This window comes from Melanaphis sacchari, unplaced genomic scaffold, assembly GCF_002803265.2.
Source record: "Melanaphis sacchari strain LSU unplaced genomic scaffold, SCAv2.0 Contig2_pilon_pilon, whole genome shotgun sequence".
Taxonomy (NCBI): Eukaryota; Metazoa; Arthropoda; class Insecta; order Hemiptera; family Aphididae; genus Melanaphis; species Melanaphis sacchari.
Window position 1 is genome coordinate 8,242,526 of NW_020271173.1, and position 15,879 is coordinate 8,258,404.

At 25.6% G+C, this 15,879-nt stretch overlaps 1 protein-coding gene across 1 annotated transcript in view; it reads right to left on the bottom strand.

Annotated features, from left to right (window-relative positions):
• The window catches only part of LOC112595821, a 124,019-nt gene that overhangs the window by 4,618 nt on the left and 103,522 nt on the right, over window positions 1–15,879 (bottom strand). The window contains exons 4-5 of the mRNA XM_025341187.1: window positions 15,409–15,555; window positions 8,299–8,530 (exon numbers count right to left, since the gene is read on the bottom strand). Of these exons, the coding sequence (XP_025196972.1) occupies window positions 8,299–8,530; window positions 15,409–15,555 (379 nt within the window). The remainder of the gene's footprint in view (window positions 1–8,298; window positions 8,531–15,408; window positions 15,556–15,879) is intronic.

Genomic DNA, 15,879 nt, shown 5'->3' on the forward strand with positions numbered 1-15,879 from the left:
ATTCATTGATTTCACCTCTCCTCCCACCACCAGTAGATACCTATCTGAAAATAATTATTTTTAAATATATTTAAGGTAACCCTCAATTCTTTGCTTGATCCAAGAATTTGAATTGAACTTGTTTCTTCGAAAAAATGTCTTATGTCGGGGAAATAACTATAAGGTTTTGAGATACGACGAATAAGGAGGTTGGGGCTTCGTTTTAATTTCATGTTGATCTAAAACTTTGGCAGAATTAAAATACACTTTGTCATGATGTAGTATTCAATATTTTGCTATTATGTATTAGCGTAATGGTTTAAGGATTGACTGTGAAAAAACGATATTTATACAATATGGTTGCTACACAGTTTTAACAGTAACGTCATTAGATGTTGTTGATGGATTGAGTGGGTAAATAAAGATTATGTTGTCATTTTTCTTTTTAAAAACAGTTTATGCCATCAAAAAATGTGTTCGTATACTTATTTCATCTTCTCTAAGGTTTATGTAGTCATTAATTCATACAAAAAACAATAAGGAACAACTTCGCATTACGATTTCGTCGACCGGGTGTAGCTATCTTAAAAATGGTTAGGGGTACGCGAAACAAGTTTTATTAAATTCTCTATCAGGATTGAATGGATTGTACTCTAAAGCTTGATATGCATTTTTTTTTCGTCTCATCTTACACTATAAACTTGTATAATTGTTAATAAAAAATAGGAATTGTTGCATTTATAAAAAATAAAATATAATATAATAGGTATAGTTTCATTCTTTTATTTGAATACTCTTTGTATTATTACTGAACTGTGTACATGTTGTAATTATAATTATTTCAAAAATTTTTGTTCAGTGAAAAATAGGCTACTAATCAGATTTAGTTACTTTTATCATATTGATAAAAAAAAGAAGAGTTTTGAAGATATTCTATGTATTTTAATTGCTTAAGAAATTCTAGGGTTTGTAAACTTATATATTTTGTTTGTATAAACAGTAATGGGTTACAAGTACTTTTTAGAATTAAATTTGAACCATGCAAATTAAATTACATGTACATTTTATGTGTGCCAATATCCAGCATATTTCGTGATGGCGATATCTTATATTTACCGCCGTACTATAGGAATAATACTGAGTACAACATTATCTAAACGAGCGAGACGTTTGTCGTGCGATCGTTAACCAATAAAGTATATACATCACAAATTCACAATGTATACACACTATAATATTAAATCAGCTAATATAATATATTTTAAAAAGTTAACGAATAAAAACATCATATCATTATTTTAATATTATACATATTATAATGTATTTCGTATATATGTGGTAGTCTTCTACAACCGATATAGTGGATTATCACATGTTATAATATATTATTATATACGCCATACAATATGTTCTGTTTTATATGTACCACTAAATATGTCATCCCTATGACCTTAGATTAAAATACAGTTATTTGTGATAGCTAAATGGTGCTAAAGTACACATTTTGGTAAAATTTTCATATTCAACTAGAATTCATGGAATATCTTTCAATATGATTGCATCGAACTGTTGTTGTTTACCTTATATTTTTTTATCATATTATTATTTACATAATATAATATAATATACACATTATTATATTAATAACAAAAATATAAAAAATATAGATATTAGAAAATTTTTAGATTTTATGTTAATAAAAAGTAAAACATTTTATTTATCATACAAGAGGTGTTAACCACGTTTACCTTCGTGTATACCAACTTAACAACATTTCTCTTCTAAAGTTTAAAGCTGTTTAAATATTTTAAATTACTATTAAAATAACACTTAACGGAAGTCAAATTAATTGACCTTTAATATAATACATATTTCCATAAATTGGCCATTACAGACTTTTAAGAAACACGATGAACATATAGTTTTAGTTGTTATTAAACAAATATTAAATAATAGAAATAAAATTGTGGCTTTTTATATAATATGAAAATTAAGGTTCAAGAAGCGTTATTTCATAATTTTATGTATAATTAAAAATAATTAACTAATTATTAAAGATTTATATCCAACCATAATCAGCATAAAATAAGTGTCACATCACTACGATATACGTCTCATTAATACTCTAATTTCAAATTGCAAAAAGATAACGATATTTTTCCCAATTAAACATGATTTACCAGAAATAAATTTTTAAGATAATGCTAAGAATGATAATCATAACAATAGTTATGACTCATAACTTATGATTATTATTATAATCGTCGTTGGATTAGAACCAAAATAAATTTCGACGAGAAAAAACGATAATGATAATAAAAATAAGCAGACAACAAACCTAAATAATACTATATTTATCAAAAAATAAGTCATCTGATGACGCGAATTCCTAAAATATAGTATTATTATATATATTAGTGTACTATTATTTTTATTATATTGAAAAGCCTCATAATAATATTATATTTTATAAATACTATACTTGTTTATGTCGGAAACGATGAATAAAAAATAATTACGACGATAATATATTTTATAATATAATATTTCAGTCACGTTTTGTAATAACTAATAACCCAATTACCCTTATTTTTTATAGATTTTTTATTACGTTACTATATTAGAACATAATATGATACCTTATAAATCAAGATTATCAATATGTCGTCTCATTAAAACTTTTATTCTTGAAAGTTCGAGGAACGTCTCGCAAGACTTCGATCTCGGTTTTTCGAACTTTGATCTTAATCTATAAATATAACATAGAGTACACCTTACACGGTCAGTTTTTCACAAATTTTGTTGTTATGGAATAGAAGTAATAGAACACTGAGCCGGGATGATCGTTAAAACGATGTTCGTCACTCAACATGCGTCGTTGCTTATATATTAGTCGCCGTTTATTGGATTCACGGTTAATGTAGGACGATCAAATATTGAAAATAAAAAAAAAATGGGATTCTTTTTACAATATATAAAATGTTATATTGCATATACCAGTATGTCAATATGGTTACATTTTTATTTAATAAAAATTAGGAAAATATTTACCATTAATGGGTTTAATCGCTTATTGGATTAAAATAGACTGGTTCCGATTTATACAAACGTATAACTACGCACAGGAAAAAAAACCAAAAATTGTATTTACTACTTTGGTTAATGGAGTCATTGTGAAAACATATATTAATTAAGAGTATATTTTTACAATTTTTTGTCGATTTTCCGTCATCTTATCGTTGACGAGTAATATTTAAAACTAATTTCTCGACTTATCAAATCAAAAAATATTTTATAATATATTGTTTGAGGTAATTATTCACTATTTCTGAGACAATATTTTTGAAAAAAAGCATTTTTTAATTTTGTCGTTATAAATTGTCTTTTTCTTTTTTTTTTTATGACAAAATGTGTACATATTTGAAATACTTAAATTAATATCTACATAATAATTTATATTCATTAGTACATACTTAAATTTAATTTGTTTATTACAATGCGTGTTTATGTATTTTTATTCTTCGAATTTTCGCATTATTCAGCTAGTGGACTCAAATACTTTGATTTAGTAGTTTTTTAGTGAATCAAATAAGCGGTGACTACTGTGTATAAAAATATGTAACAATATTATCTACGTATGATATGATAAACAATTTTGGTTTTTGTTTCTCTATTAGCTCTTTATCAACAAAATTTGATTATTGCTGCTCACTAGTAAAATACGATGTATAAGATGTGTAATTTAAATTATTATTTTTCGTTAAAGTTGTGTTAAATTTTAATTGTCAAATGCACTTAACAAATTGTTACTGCTTTAACAAATTTTTATGCTAATTTTCATTGGAAACCTTGTATTTAATTTTCTATTTTTAGGTATTTAAATTGAAAATAATATTTTTATTTTCATTTCACTTTTTAATTTTAACTACAAAATAATATGCACATTTTTAATAATAATAAAAAAAAAAAAAAGTAAAAAATAGTGTTGATTCAAGTATTTGGTTAAAATATAATGCAAGTAGTAATGTATGTTAGTTTTTCAAAATTTTTAAGAAAAGTATACAATAAAATTCTACCAAAAACTACTCTCAATGTTGATGAATATTTGGAGCAAACGTTTTACTTCAAAACATAAAGATGAACTCAACATATATCATTGAAAATTTATCATATTCATTATTTAAAATGCATAAAATGCATAAAAAAATTATTATTTGTCTATAAGTTTCAACATTAAAACTAAAAAATATGAACAGCGTCCATGGAATGCAAATGCACATCAACACAACCACAAGTGACGTCCTTTAAATTATACTACTTCACAGCAATTATTTTTCCCTTTAATATCGATAATAGTATTATTGACGTAGACAACACTCTGTATTCACCGACGTGCGTATTATGTTATTTATTCAGAATATATGCGTAAATTGTAAGCTACGATGGTTATTTCAGCAACGCATTGTAATGTTTTTTATTTAAACCTGAAAAAGCAATTGGAAATTGGAATTTTGAAATTTATATTCGAATAGAGTTTACTTTGCAGTCGCAAACCGTAATGCGCGTGTATATTATCCGTGTGCGTATATATACGTATGTACATTTTTTTTTGTGGCGGAAACACTCGATGAAATCATTGTACGTGAACTATTCAAGCGCAAAAGCTTCGGCTGTCTTACTTTTTATACGTCTCTCGCACTACCGCGGGCGTACTACGCGATTTACATTTGGCTGTAATAAAACATCCCCAAATCACTCGTTTTCGTTCACCATCTTTTATACACGTACAATATAAGTTTCGATTAATTTTTTTTTTTAGTCACGTACGCTATTTTTATATGTCCTAGCACTACCGATTTATTTTTTTTATACATTAAAGCACACAATCGTGCATCAGTTAGGCTATACAACTATATAATCCACAAATTAAACATTAAATACATAAGTGAAGTGTAATTGGAGTGTTTTGCCATGTTTGCTTATTTTGTGTTGTTCTTTAATGTTATAATAAATTTATTCACATTAAATTTTTTGGAATTTCTTAGTATAGTTACGACACTATTACAAACCCTTCGTTTTTAAGGTAAATTAATGTAAAATAAGCATTTTATCATAATTACTGTCGTCGATATTTTATAACTGACTGCTTATCACCGTTAGTCTTATGCTATTCCGCATACTCGATATTTTATGTCCATTGCGTATGATTAAATATTATAACTTATCTATTTTAGTGTATATATATTCAATAAAAATATGGTGTTAATTATAAAAAATATGTTTAACCTAAACTTCTAAAAGTACACATTTTAGGGATTTCTATTAAACATATCTGTGTCTGCATCGAAGACGAATATAAAACTCAGAAACCGATATAACCGAGAATGAAACATAACAAGATCATATTTTCAATTACTTAGATGTATTGTGTACTGTATACCATTAAAAAAGTGTTCTTTTGCGTTCTAAACTTCTGTTTATTCAAATGAGAACCATTCTTCTTTACATGTGAGTTGTTGTATATAATATATATACCTATTTAAATATTGATACATTCAAATCGAAAAACAAACGAGTTGTTTATTAGCTATCAAACTTTTTGCACCAAGGGTAATGTTTTTTGATAATGTTCCATTTCGGAAAATGCATCTATATTGTGGGATTCATATACCATTAGCTATTTTTTAAAGCATGTACAGTATAAATTCTTATAATTTATCGAGTACGATTGTGTATTAAAAATAGATTACTTTATCAACATTGGATTTTTTTAGCAATTTACATTCAAATAAAATAAATACTCTCCATAAGTCATTTTTTCTTTCGTCGCATTCATTTTAAAATTCCTTCTTTTTATTAACGTACTTAATAACATTTATTTTTTTTGTTTAAATATGTACCAAAAACGATGCTGTTAATCTGCAGTATACACTTAATTTACATGGATTGCTAATGTGGAACCATCTTCTCTTTTTGTTAACAACATAGATACTTATTATTTTGATGTTTTTAATTATTATTTATTTATGTTTATTTGTCGTTAATATTTGTAATTATATCAATTTAGCTAGCTTTATAGTGCTTATAAAAAAAATAATAATTTTTATAAAATACAAAATTTATGTAATATTTATTCTAATATCTTTAATTTATTATATTTGGATAACCTAAATAAATCATAAATATTAACAAGTAAGTATAATTGGCAAATGATTATAATTCCCATATCTTCTAGTTTTATTATTATATATATCTTTTAATAATTTAATAACTAGGACATTTTGATTTAGATGATAAATATTTAAAATATTTAACAATGTCTGTAAAAAAAGGGTGGATTTTAAAGAAAATAAATTTTTATTTCCATTGAACATTCTTTAAATTGTATAAAAAATCAAAGTATTTGAAAGTATGGTGTTGAATTCTGTTTGAACATTCTAAAACCAAGAACTTAAATAAACGCTTAATGAACGGCTTAAAAAAAGGGAGGTAAGTCATTCTGTATATATTGTGTTAGTGGGCGAGTAATGCGTACACTGTGTAGGTCGTAACTATAATGAATACAAACGATCGCTGAAATACGCGTGTTTGAGTCATTACGACAGAGACGAACGACGATTCCGCGAACAATTCATTTTGGCGTAACTACCACTACCAACGTCGCCGACGACCACTATAACAAGCCTATTAGGCTAGTCCCGCAAATAAAAGACCACCCGAAATATGTCTGCCTAATGCAGCAGAAAGATAGTTTATACAAGATAATAACGAAACGTTTTCTTTTGAACCTTCACAATGGAAAACAATTTTCGTGAATCGTCAAACTTGAGAGGACGACGTTGAGAATGATATTTGTGTTTTTGTACTTATTTCGTAAAAACGATTTTTGTCTAGTTTCTTCTTTTTTTTTTTTAATATCTTTTGCGCAACTAAACTCGATCCGGTAAAGACATTTTTTTTTATTACGTATATTTTTTCTATTCCGAATACGAAATTACGTGCAACACTATTTTGCCTTTAAATTTATATCTATATAAAAATCCACGATCCGAACAATCGCTATTCGCGTCATTAAACACAATACGGTCATCTGACTGCTGAAAATGTACGGCGCCGCGCGGCGTCATGTTTAAAAATTCATTACCGTAAAACTTCATACCGTTTTATTATACATTTAACAACTCTGTGCACTGCCACTGCGAGTAAAAGCATTTGTCGTCGTAAACATAATGTAAATAAATTCTGATCGATCCACACTATTTTGTCGCATTTAATCATTGAGTGGTATCATATTGTTATAATCTGGGTATAAAAACATAATGCACCGAAGTGAGTCACCGTCTACTACCAATAATATAATTAATATTATTAATAATTGTGTACCTACTTCCATCGTTATACGTAACACGGCTTGTCGTATAGGCAATATTGATACACGAACGTGTGCAACGTCTTACGCTTTTTATAAAGACGTTGGCTGGTAGGCTTAGATTAGGTCATTGAGAAGTATGGTTGTTGGGACGTATGGTTGGCTTACTATCCCATTAGACGATTTCTAAACATATTCACTAGATGCTTCCGAAAATTAACAAACGGTATTATTTTATTCACATCACCACGCATCCTTTTTTTAAATTATTTTAACATATTTAGAAAAAGAAAAACGTAAGTTTACAATGTTAAAAAGTGATTCTACTGTTGCGTAAAAAATTTCATGTATCAAAAATTTATTAGGTATTTAATTCATAAATGTATTAATTTTTTTTTTTTTTTTGAAGAAAATGTTTTTGGATTTTTAAAAATTGAAATATTTAAACATGTTTTTGGAATATCACACCGATAAATATCGTTACAATCTTTTAAATTTTTTTCTGATTGTTCATAAAATTTTTTTACAAAATGTATTTTTATATTTTTATGAAATAGATACAATATACGATAAAATGTTTTTTTCTTTTAAACGTATAAAATAAACATTTTGTAAAACCAACGATATTATTAATTAATGCGCGCTTATGTAATAAGTTACCAGTGATCCCACGTGCATTGGCTTAAAATGTTTCAATGGCAGATTAATATTTTTCAATTTTTATTTTTAAGAAATCTTATTGTCGAATGAGAATTTTCCTGCAAATTTTCATTTAAATAATTGAACTAAAAAACATCGTTTCACACGTTAAATTTAAGATGAAAGGTCTTTTGTGGAACTCGTGAAGTATATTTTTGGATGCACCCATTTGCTTATTTTTTGTAATCCAGTCTAAAGGATGTGCACATAATTTTTTTTCTTTGTTGATCTGTTTTGTTTTTTGTGCTCACCATTGATAACAGTCTTCGCTGTTGTCGTCATCGCCAACACTGTCGTCGTATGTGTATTCTTCGTGTTTCGCTGTCGTCGCCGGCAAGTCTGGACGATCGCCCAGTTGCCTGAGGATATGCGCTGCCACGTGGTCGTGTGTTGGCGAGTTGGCGAGTTGGTATTCAGCGCATTCACACAGGACATGTTTGGCCTCGGACGTCAAACGGTATACAGGTCTTCCTCCGTTGCTACCTATATAAGAAAGACACAAATGGTATGAGGACTTGTCATGTCAATATATTATAAATGCAATTTAATTTTATATAAGTATTACGAGTATTATATCACAATAAATAACGTAATTTACATGATTTCTGAGGGTAGCGAGTATGTACATAAAGATTAAGTATATTAAGTATAGAGTAGTGATTTCGCTGAAAATCTTATTATTTACCATCAAAATGTACTATTATAGTCGTTAAGAAAACGTCTCACGCGCATAATACAAAAAATAAATTTGTTCAACAACTCTCATTTAACTCGATTTGTTTTAATATTTAAGTACGTAAATTTATCCATCAAATTAAATCTCAAGCTTTAATTTCTAAGCGAGTTATGTAAAATATTATTATATAATAATGATCTTGGCTTATCGTTACAAAATTTAAAAATCGATATAAACAATTCAAAAAAAAACCACAGAAATTTTATTACCTATTTAATAGCAGGCAAATTGGTTTTTATACTAAACTAACTTTTAGTTTAACAAGAACTGCTGAATGTTTATTTGCTATGTTAAGCACATGTAAGATGGAAATAATAATAATTATGTATGATAAATCTTTTAATTTCAAAGCTTTTTAATTAAATGTCTTATTTAGTGATGTAGTTTTGTATCATTCATTACAGGTTTATGTCCTCATGTTATAATTGTGACAATAACTATAGGTACTAAGTAAATTATATACATATAATATATATATATATATATTACATTTCTGTTTATTAATTTGCTATATGTAAGCATTTTAATGGAATAAAATTTATACAGTTAATGTTCTAAAAATCAAATAGCTCATATTGTTACTTATTGAAATTATTAATTTTGTTTTAAAAATTTATCCCGGAATTTTAATTTATACATATTATACAGTCACGATTTGTAACCATATCTGGAAATTTTTAAAGATACATTGAATATTCAAAATTAAATTCGTTTCATAATCAACTATCCTTGAAATTTTTTTTCGTGGCATTAAGGCCTAAATTTATAGTATGTGCGCCAGAAACATCAAATTTGATTTTTAAATCTTTGAAATTAAAAAATAAAGTACAGTACCTATTTATATATATATATATATATATATATATATAACGTACACATTTAATAAAATATCCATACAAGGGGTTCCCTGTAGTTGATTCAATCAATTACTTTTTCTAGTCATTATTTTTATAATATTAACGATATTTTTCTTCTTTGGCATGGCTTATTAAACTCAAACTACATGACTTAACGTAAACATCATTAATATAATCCTCGGGACAGTTTTAAAATGGTCGATATATGGTTTTTGATCAACAAAAGTTGAGTTAAGTTTGACAGCTATGGTATATACTGAGGAAAACAAAATCAGATTGATTGGCGTAAAACGTAAACATATTTTAATATAATTCCGCTAATTGAAATTTACAATAATAATAATAAATATATAATATTATCAAGATTTAATTTATATTTCCTTAAGAGTTATTTTTAACTAACCATGCGTATTCATGATTCATTTATAACGAACTATAATAATTAGATGTATATTTGAAAATAAGATTGCCATAAATTTTAGAAAAGGATATAAATACTTTAATTTTCACCAACTCGTTGTTAACACACCGTTATTAAATTGAATTCATTAGAATATCCTATGTTTTAACTACCATATATATATAATTATTATTATTATTATTGTATATTGTATCGTTGATTATTATTTTCAGTGGTTAAAGTGTGTTTAGTAATATAAAATAATATTTCGGCTAATTGAATAATTTTGTAGCTGGAAGTTGTATATTTATTCATTTTTTGTAGCATACCTTCTAAATTATGTTCGGTTGATTACATTTTTATATTCAATTATATTAAACGAATTATATATTTTTACGTTATTTATACGCATAAATGATTATAAGCAGATTGCATATAATAAAATAAGATCTAAATAATACGGCTAGATAGAATTATTTTGTATTTTGTATTTTTTTTTTTTATTGGTACATAATATATTGAATAGGATTAAAGTTATTTGCATCTGTATATCCGACTATAACTGAGGTTTCTGGGTTTCTGCGTTTTGTTATCGTTCAAGCATGTGATTACTGTTCAGTTTCGTGTTATGAGAGGTTATATATAATATATATGTACTACTCATCCATCTCTACGAAGGATAATAGTATTGTTCTTCAGTACCTTTATAATTCCGGTTATTTTATCTAAATGTATTACTATTTGGACATCCACACTGTCTCCTAAGAATCATCCCTCAAATTTTTTTCCATTTTATTGTCGCTATTTAGAAAATCCAATAATACATTTAGGTATACATGTCTTCGTCTATATGCTCACATCAGCAGTGATGGGTTGATGACTGGATAATGTAATCACAAATGCGCTCATCTAAATCTCATTGAAAAAAATTCAATATCATAAAATACTGACTATATTATTGTATATATTACTTTCTATTAAATTTCCCATTTAGGATTGAGAAATCAAGGCAAGCAGGTTCAGACATTTACAAATGGATAAAATATACTACAACAATAATACATTCGTTTTATATGTGTGAATTGAACAAGTTCAACAAAAGAAAACAATTTATTAAATTATACATTATTTAAAAGATTTAAAAAAAATGTCAAATGCCTATAAATAGCATAAAAAAAAGCTATTTCATTTTAAAAATATTTTATGAAAATTCAAGTTATTACATTTATTCGTGTTAAAATAAAATAAATTATATCGAAATTTTATTTTGCGTTAAAATATCTGTTATTATTTATTTTATTTTTATTTAAAAAATATTGAAAAATTAAAGATTAAAGAATTCACATTGTTTAAAATGGTGAGATCAGACATACAAATTATTGTAAGACTAATAAACCATATCACTCAGAGCCTACAAAACTATATAGTTATATTTAAATGATTCAATTTGTTGGCAAGTATTAATGTATATTATATAAAGTTACGAATATATACCTGATTATACTTTTCAACGAACAATGCGGGTAAATATATTATAAATACCAGTATGACAAATTTAAAATATTTAAAATTTTTACTATGTATATTATTTTATTTTATCATAGAATAAAAGTACATATAAAATTTTTGAGATATAATAAATATATAGTTATATTTTCGAAGAAAATCGTATCTAACCATTTTTTTTTTGGAGGAAAATAGTCAGTGAAGGAAAACGGTATCTTATTTTTTGAGGAAAATGGACTCGTCTCATTTTTCGAGTTTTGAAAAAATTTGACAGTCGTCAGCCACTAAGTATAATAATACTATAATATTATAATGTAATATATATATATATGATGCTATAATTATTATAGACTGTGTTTTGTAATGTTATTTAGGCACACTGTACTTTTGTCATAAACAATTGTTCGGCTCTAAAACCACCTTCTTAGAATAAATTTTCGTTCACAGTAAATAGTTCACCTGCAAGGCGTTGTTAAATAAGTGTTCATATTACTCTTCATTTTTATTAACGTAGTAATTTAGCGAGAGTGTTCAAAACTATTCTTATTCTCGGCTAAAGTAAAACAAAGCGTCACAAAGTTTGTGTGAACTTTAGTACTTTTATCATTTTTTTTTTTGTACTCTAAGCACAATGACGAGTGAGAAAGTTATGAAATACGCACAGGAACATGAATACAAATGCTTAAAATAAAATAAATTATATTAGTGTATAAGATCATATTGTAGTATAATATTTTTATACTTATGATATAGGTAATAAAATGATTGATGTCGCGCGATAGACCGATAGGTTAGGTTTATATCACGTATTTTCATTGTATCCGTTTTCTATTATGATTTACAGAATAATTTATGTAAATAGTCGCTAGTGATATTGATTTAACGTCCAAAATAAGATGCGTTAAATAGTCGTGGCTAGACAGACACCTTTCCGGTACAGTTTCCAAGTCATCAAACGGAATACGTTAATAATATAATAGATATGAATACCATATTATATTATGACTGCATAATTTAGAGATGTGTCTTGGGAAATTATGAATCGAAAAAAATATATGCTTTGTATTATAGTTATATGTAATAGGTGAAACGAATATTTTTTATTTAGAAATTCTGTGCATCATACGTAATAAGTTATTATGATTATTATTATTAATAACATATGCACGTTTTAAAAAAAAAAATTATATTCTGATGGATTTTACTAAACTTTATTATGAGTTTGTAGTTCAAAACAAAATTATCAAAACTTCTTCGTTTTAAATGCTGCAATGCGTATATTATAAATACACGCCTTCCGAAAGAAATTCTAATGCAAATTAGTTTTACACGATACATATAGTATTTTTAATGTTTTTTTGCCATTCAAATAAATACGTTTCGATAGATGATTGTATCGTACTGCGTTAAACGAGACAATAAAATCAAATTTTGCATACAATATATCAATCCATTATAATCTATTTATTTATTTAACATACTTATTTATATAGTAAAATATATTATATATTTACCACTTCTAACTTCTTCAATGTTATGGTTATTCAAAAACTGATTCTTGTAATTTTTAAATATACTTATAGACTATATTTTTAATTTTTTTTTATTACTTAATAGTGTTTTGTGGAATTAAAATTTTCTGTTTTTCAAATGACAACTTACTGTAAGCTATTTAGTGTAATTTTACACTTTAACGAGTAACAATTAAAATTCAAATGAATTATTTTACTTTGTGTATCTACTAAAAATAATAGTTCCATTATAATGAGTATAACGAGTAGAGAATTTTAGAAGGCTTGGTACCTAATTTAAAAATTATAGTATATATATTAATCTGAAAAACTCATAATTTTTAAAAATAGTCGAAGTATTATAAATACTAGATCCAATATACTGAAACTACTTTATATTTTTTAAAACTATTATTCCTAGTATAAACATTTCAAAAACTGAGAATTTTATTTACCTGTTAAAATTTTAAATTAAAATATAGTTTACAGTAAAAAGAAGTGAAGGGGGATTCCTTTATTGTATATTAGGATAATGTGTATTAATTCATGAAACCGAAACTATAACACTATAGGCTATAATACTTAAAATTGACTTGTCCTAAAGTCATACATTTGTCACTATGATAATATAACTTGTCATAAAATTTAAATCAAGTTTTCAATTTTTGGTGGGATTGGATTTTTACAATGACTATATTTTTCCAAAATAGCTAATATATGTTATCTATTAATTTTTTTCACAACTTTTCAATCGTAAACTAAATCGTTCTCATGAAACATTTTTATTGCCATATCGTTTTAAATCATTCAATAAGTGTTTGTAATACTATTGGTAGTAGTGGGTAGGGGAGAGGGAAGTAGTATAGTTAAGTTATATTTAAGTAGCATGATTATATTTTGAACACATATATTTATACATTTTATACGTATTAAAGAGAAAAATCAAATAGAAAATACGTATTATTAAATCTCGATTTATAAGAAATAACTTAAGTAAGTATTATATGACGACATGGGATGAGAATTTAATTTAACTATGATTTGACTGTAAATGTATAATAAAAAAATAAAACCCAAACTGTAATATTTGTTATTATATTATATTATAATTATACATATTATATAATATATATATATATATAAATATATTATACAGTAATAAAATATATATTATACAACGTGTAATGTATATGTTATACAATCTCAACACTGCATTTTCGTTGTTACCGCCAATTTAACTCATTATGTTGGCGTTTTACTGGCAAATATAATAATATATTTACAATGCACAGTTTATACTTTGTATAATAACTATCACGAACGCCATTTTTAAGCTTTTTAAAAAAACAGACAAACATTGAAAAAAAATGCTATAAATAACGTCGTTTTCAGCTAACTGACGTAATTATTCACCGCACGGGACACATGCGAGATGGGTCTGTAATTTGATAATATCGTGCCACTATATTCGAATAAGTTATAATAATAATAATTATTATTAATAAATGCATGCCGTCTTTGTCTTAACTTTTACCGTGTGTTCGAAATTATGATTTCGTTTTCAATTTGACTTCAGTAAATACATAATATATATTACATATATACTATGAAAATAATTGAAAAACAAACACTAGTAGTGAGAAGAGAAGGAAGGAATTAAACAGACCGCACGTGATTTGTTTATATAAAACATGCATATTATTTAGTAATTAGGATATGATCGTAAGTGCATTTATTTTAGGTGTTCTAAAACGCGGTGTTTTATTGATTGCCTTCTATGTACATAATTTAATAAATGTTACAGATATCTTAAAAATGAAACTTTTATTTTGTATGCTTTTATAGTTAGAAGAGAGGTTTTTTTTTTACAGTTTTAGATAATTAATATTTTTATTTTTATTGTATATTTGTATAGTTTTGAGTTTTCAAGTTAAGGTAATTCAAAATATTATCTTAATATATATTTTTGTTTGATTTGACGCAATACTTAAAATTTAACATGTGTAAAAGAGTTGAACGTACAAGTAACATAGTTCATTATAACTTAAATTTTATATTTGTAAGAGTTGAGTATGAATAACACAGTCCTAAGAATCAAGATAATGTTTTTCAACGATAAAAAACTAATGTGGATAAGTTAATTCTAATTACTTTGATGGAATTGTTAAATTTCATATTAAAATATGAATTATTTATTTATTTATTTATTTTTTTTATATAGTAAAAATATAAGAAATTGAAAAATGTTTTTTTTTTTTTTAAAGAATTATATTAAGTATAGTCAATAGAAATGTTGTTGTTTTTAAAACTCCAATAACATTACTATAATATTAAATATACATCATACGGACCTATTTGCTGTTTTCGTGATTTAGGCGACAATTCTGCCCTTTGGTGATGACTTGTGTTGCACTGTTGTGGAGGTGGTGGAGTGTGTTGCACTGACCCTCCCCCAACTGCCGATGGAGATTTTTTCGATGACTTTTCTCGCCGATTTCCTGCAAAATAGTCGGGAAGAGAAAATTATTATTATTATATAATTTAAAATTTAATTATATTATCTATATGATTATCGCCACAACATACACACAAATAGTAATATAATTTATTATATATTATATCGGCGATCAACTTAACGTAAGCCATTTATTATTTAAAATAATAATGAAATTTTTGGAAATATTTTATTTTTACATAATACGTATTAAGTTGTTAAAGAACAATATATATTGTTTTATATTTATAACAAGTACTTATATAATTCTTACTATTTTTTTTTTAAATTTTTGTTGTTTTTTAATAGCAACGTGTATTTTTAATAC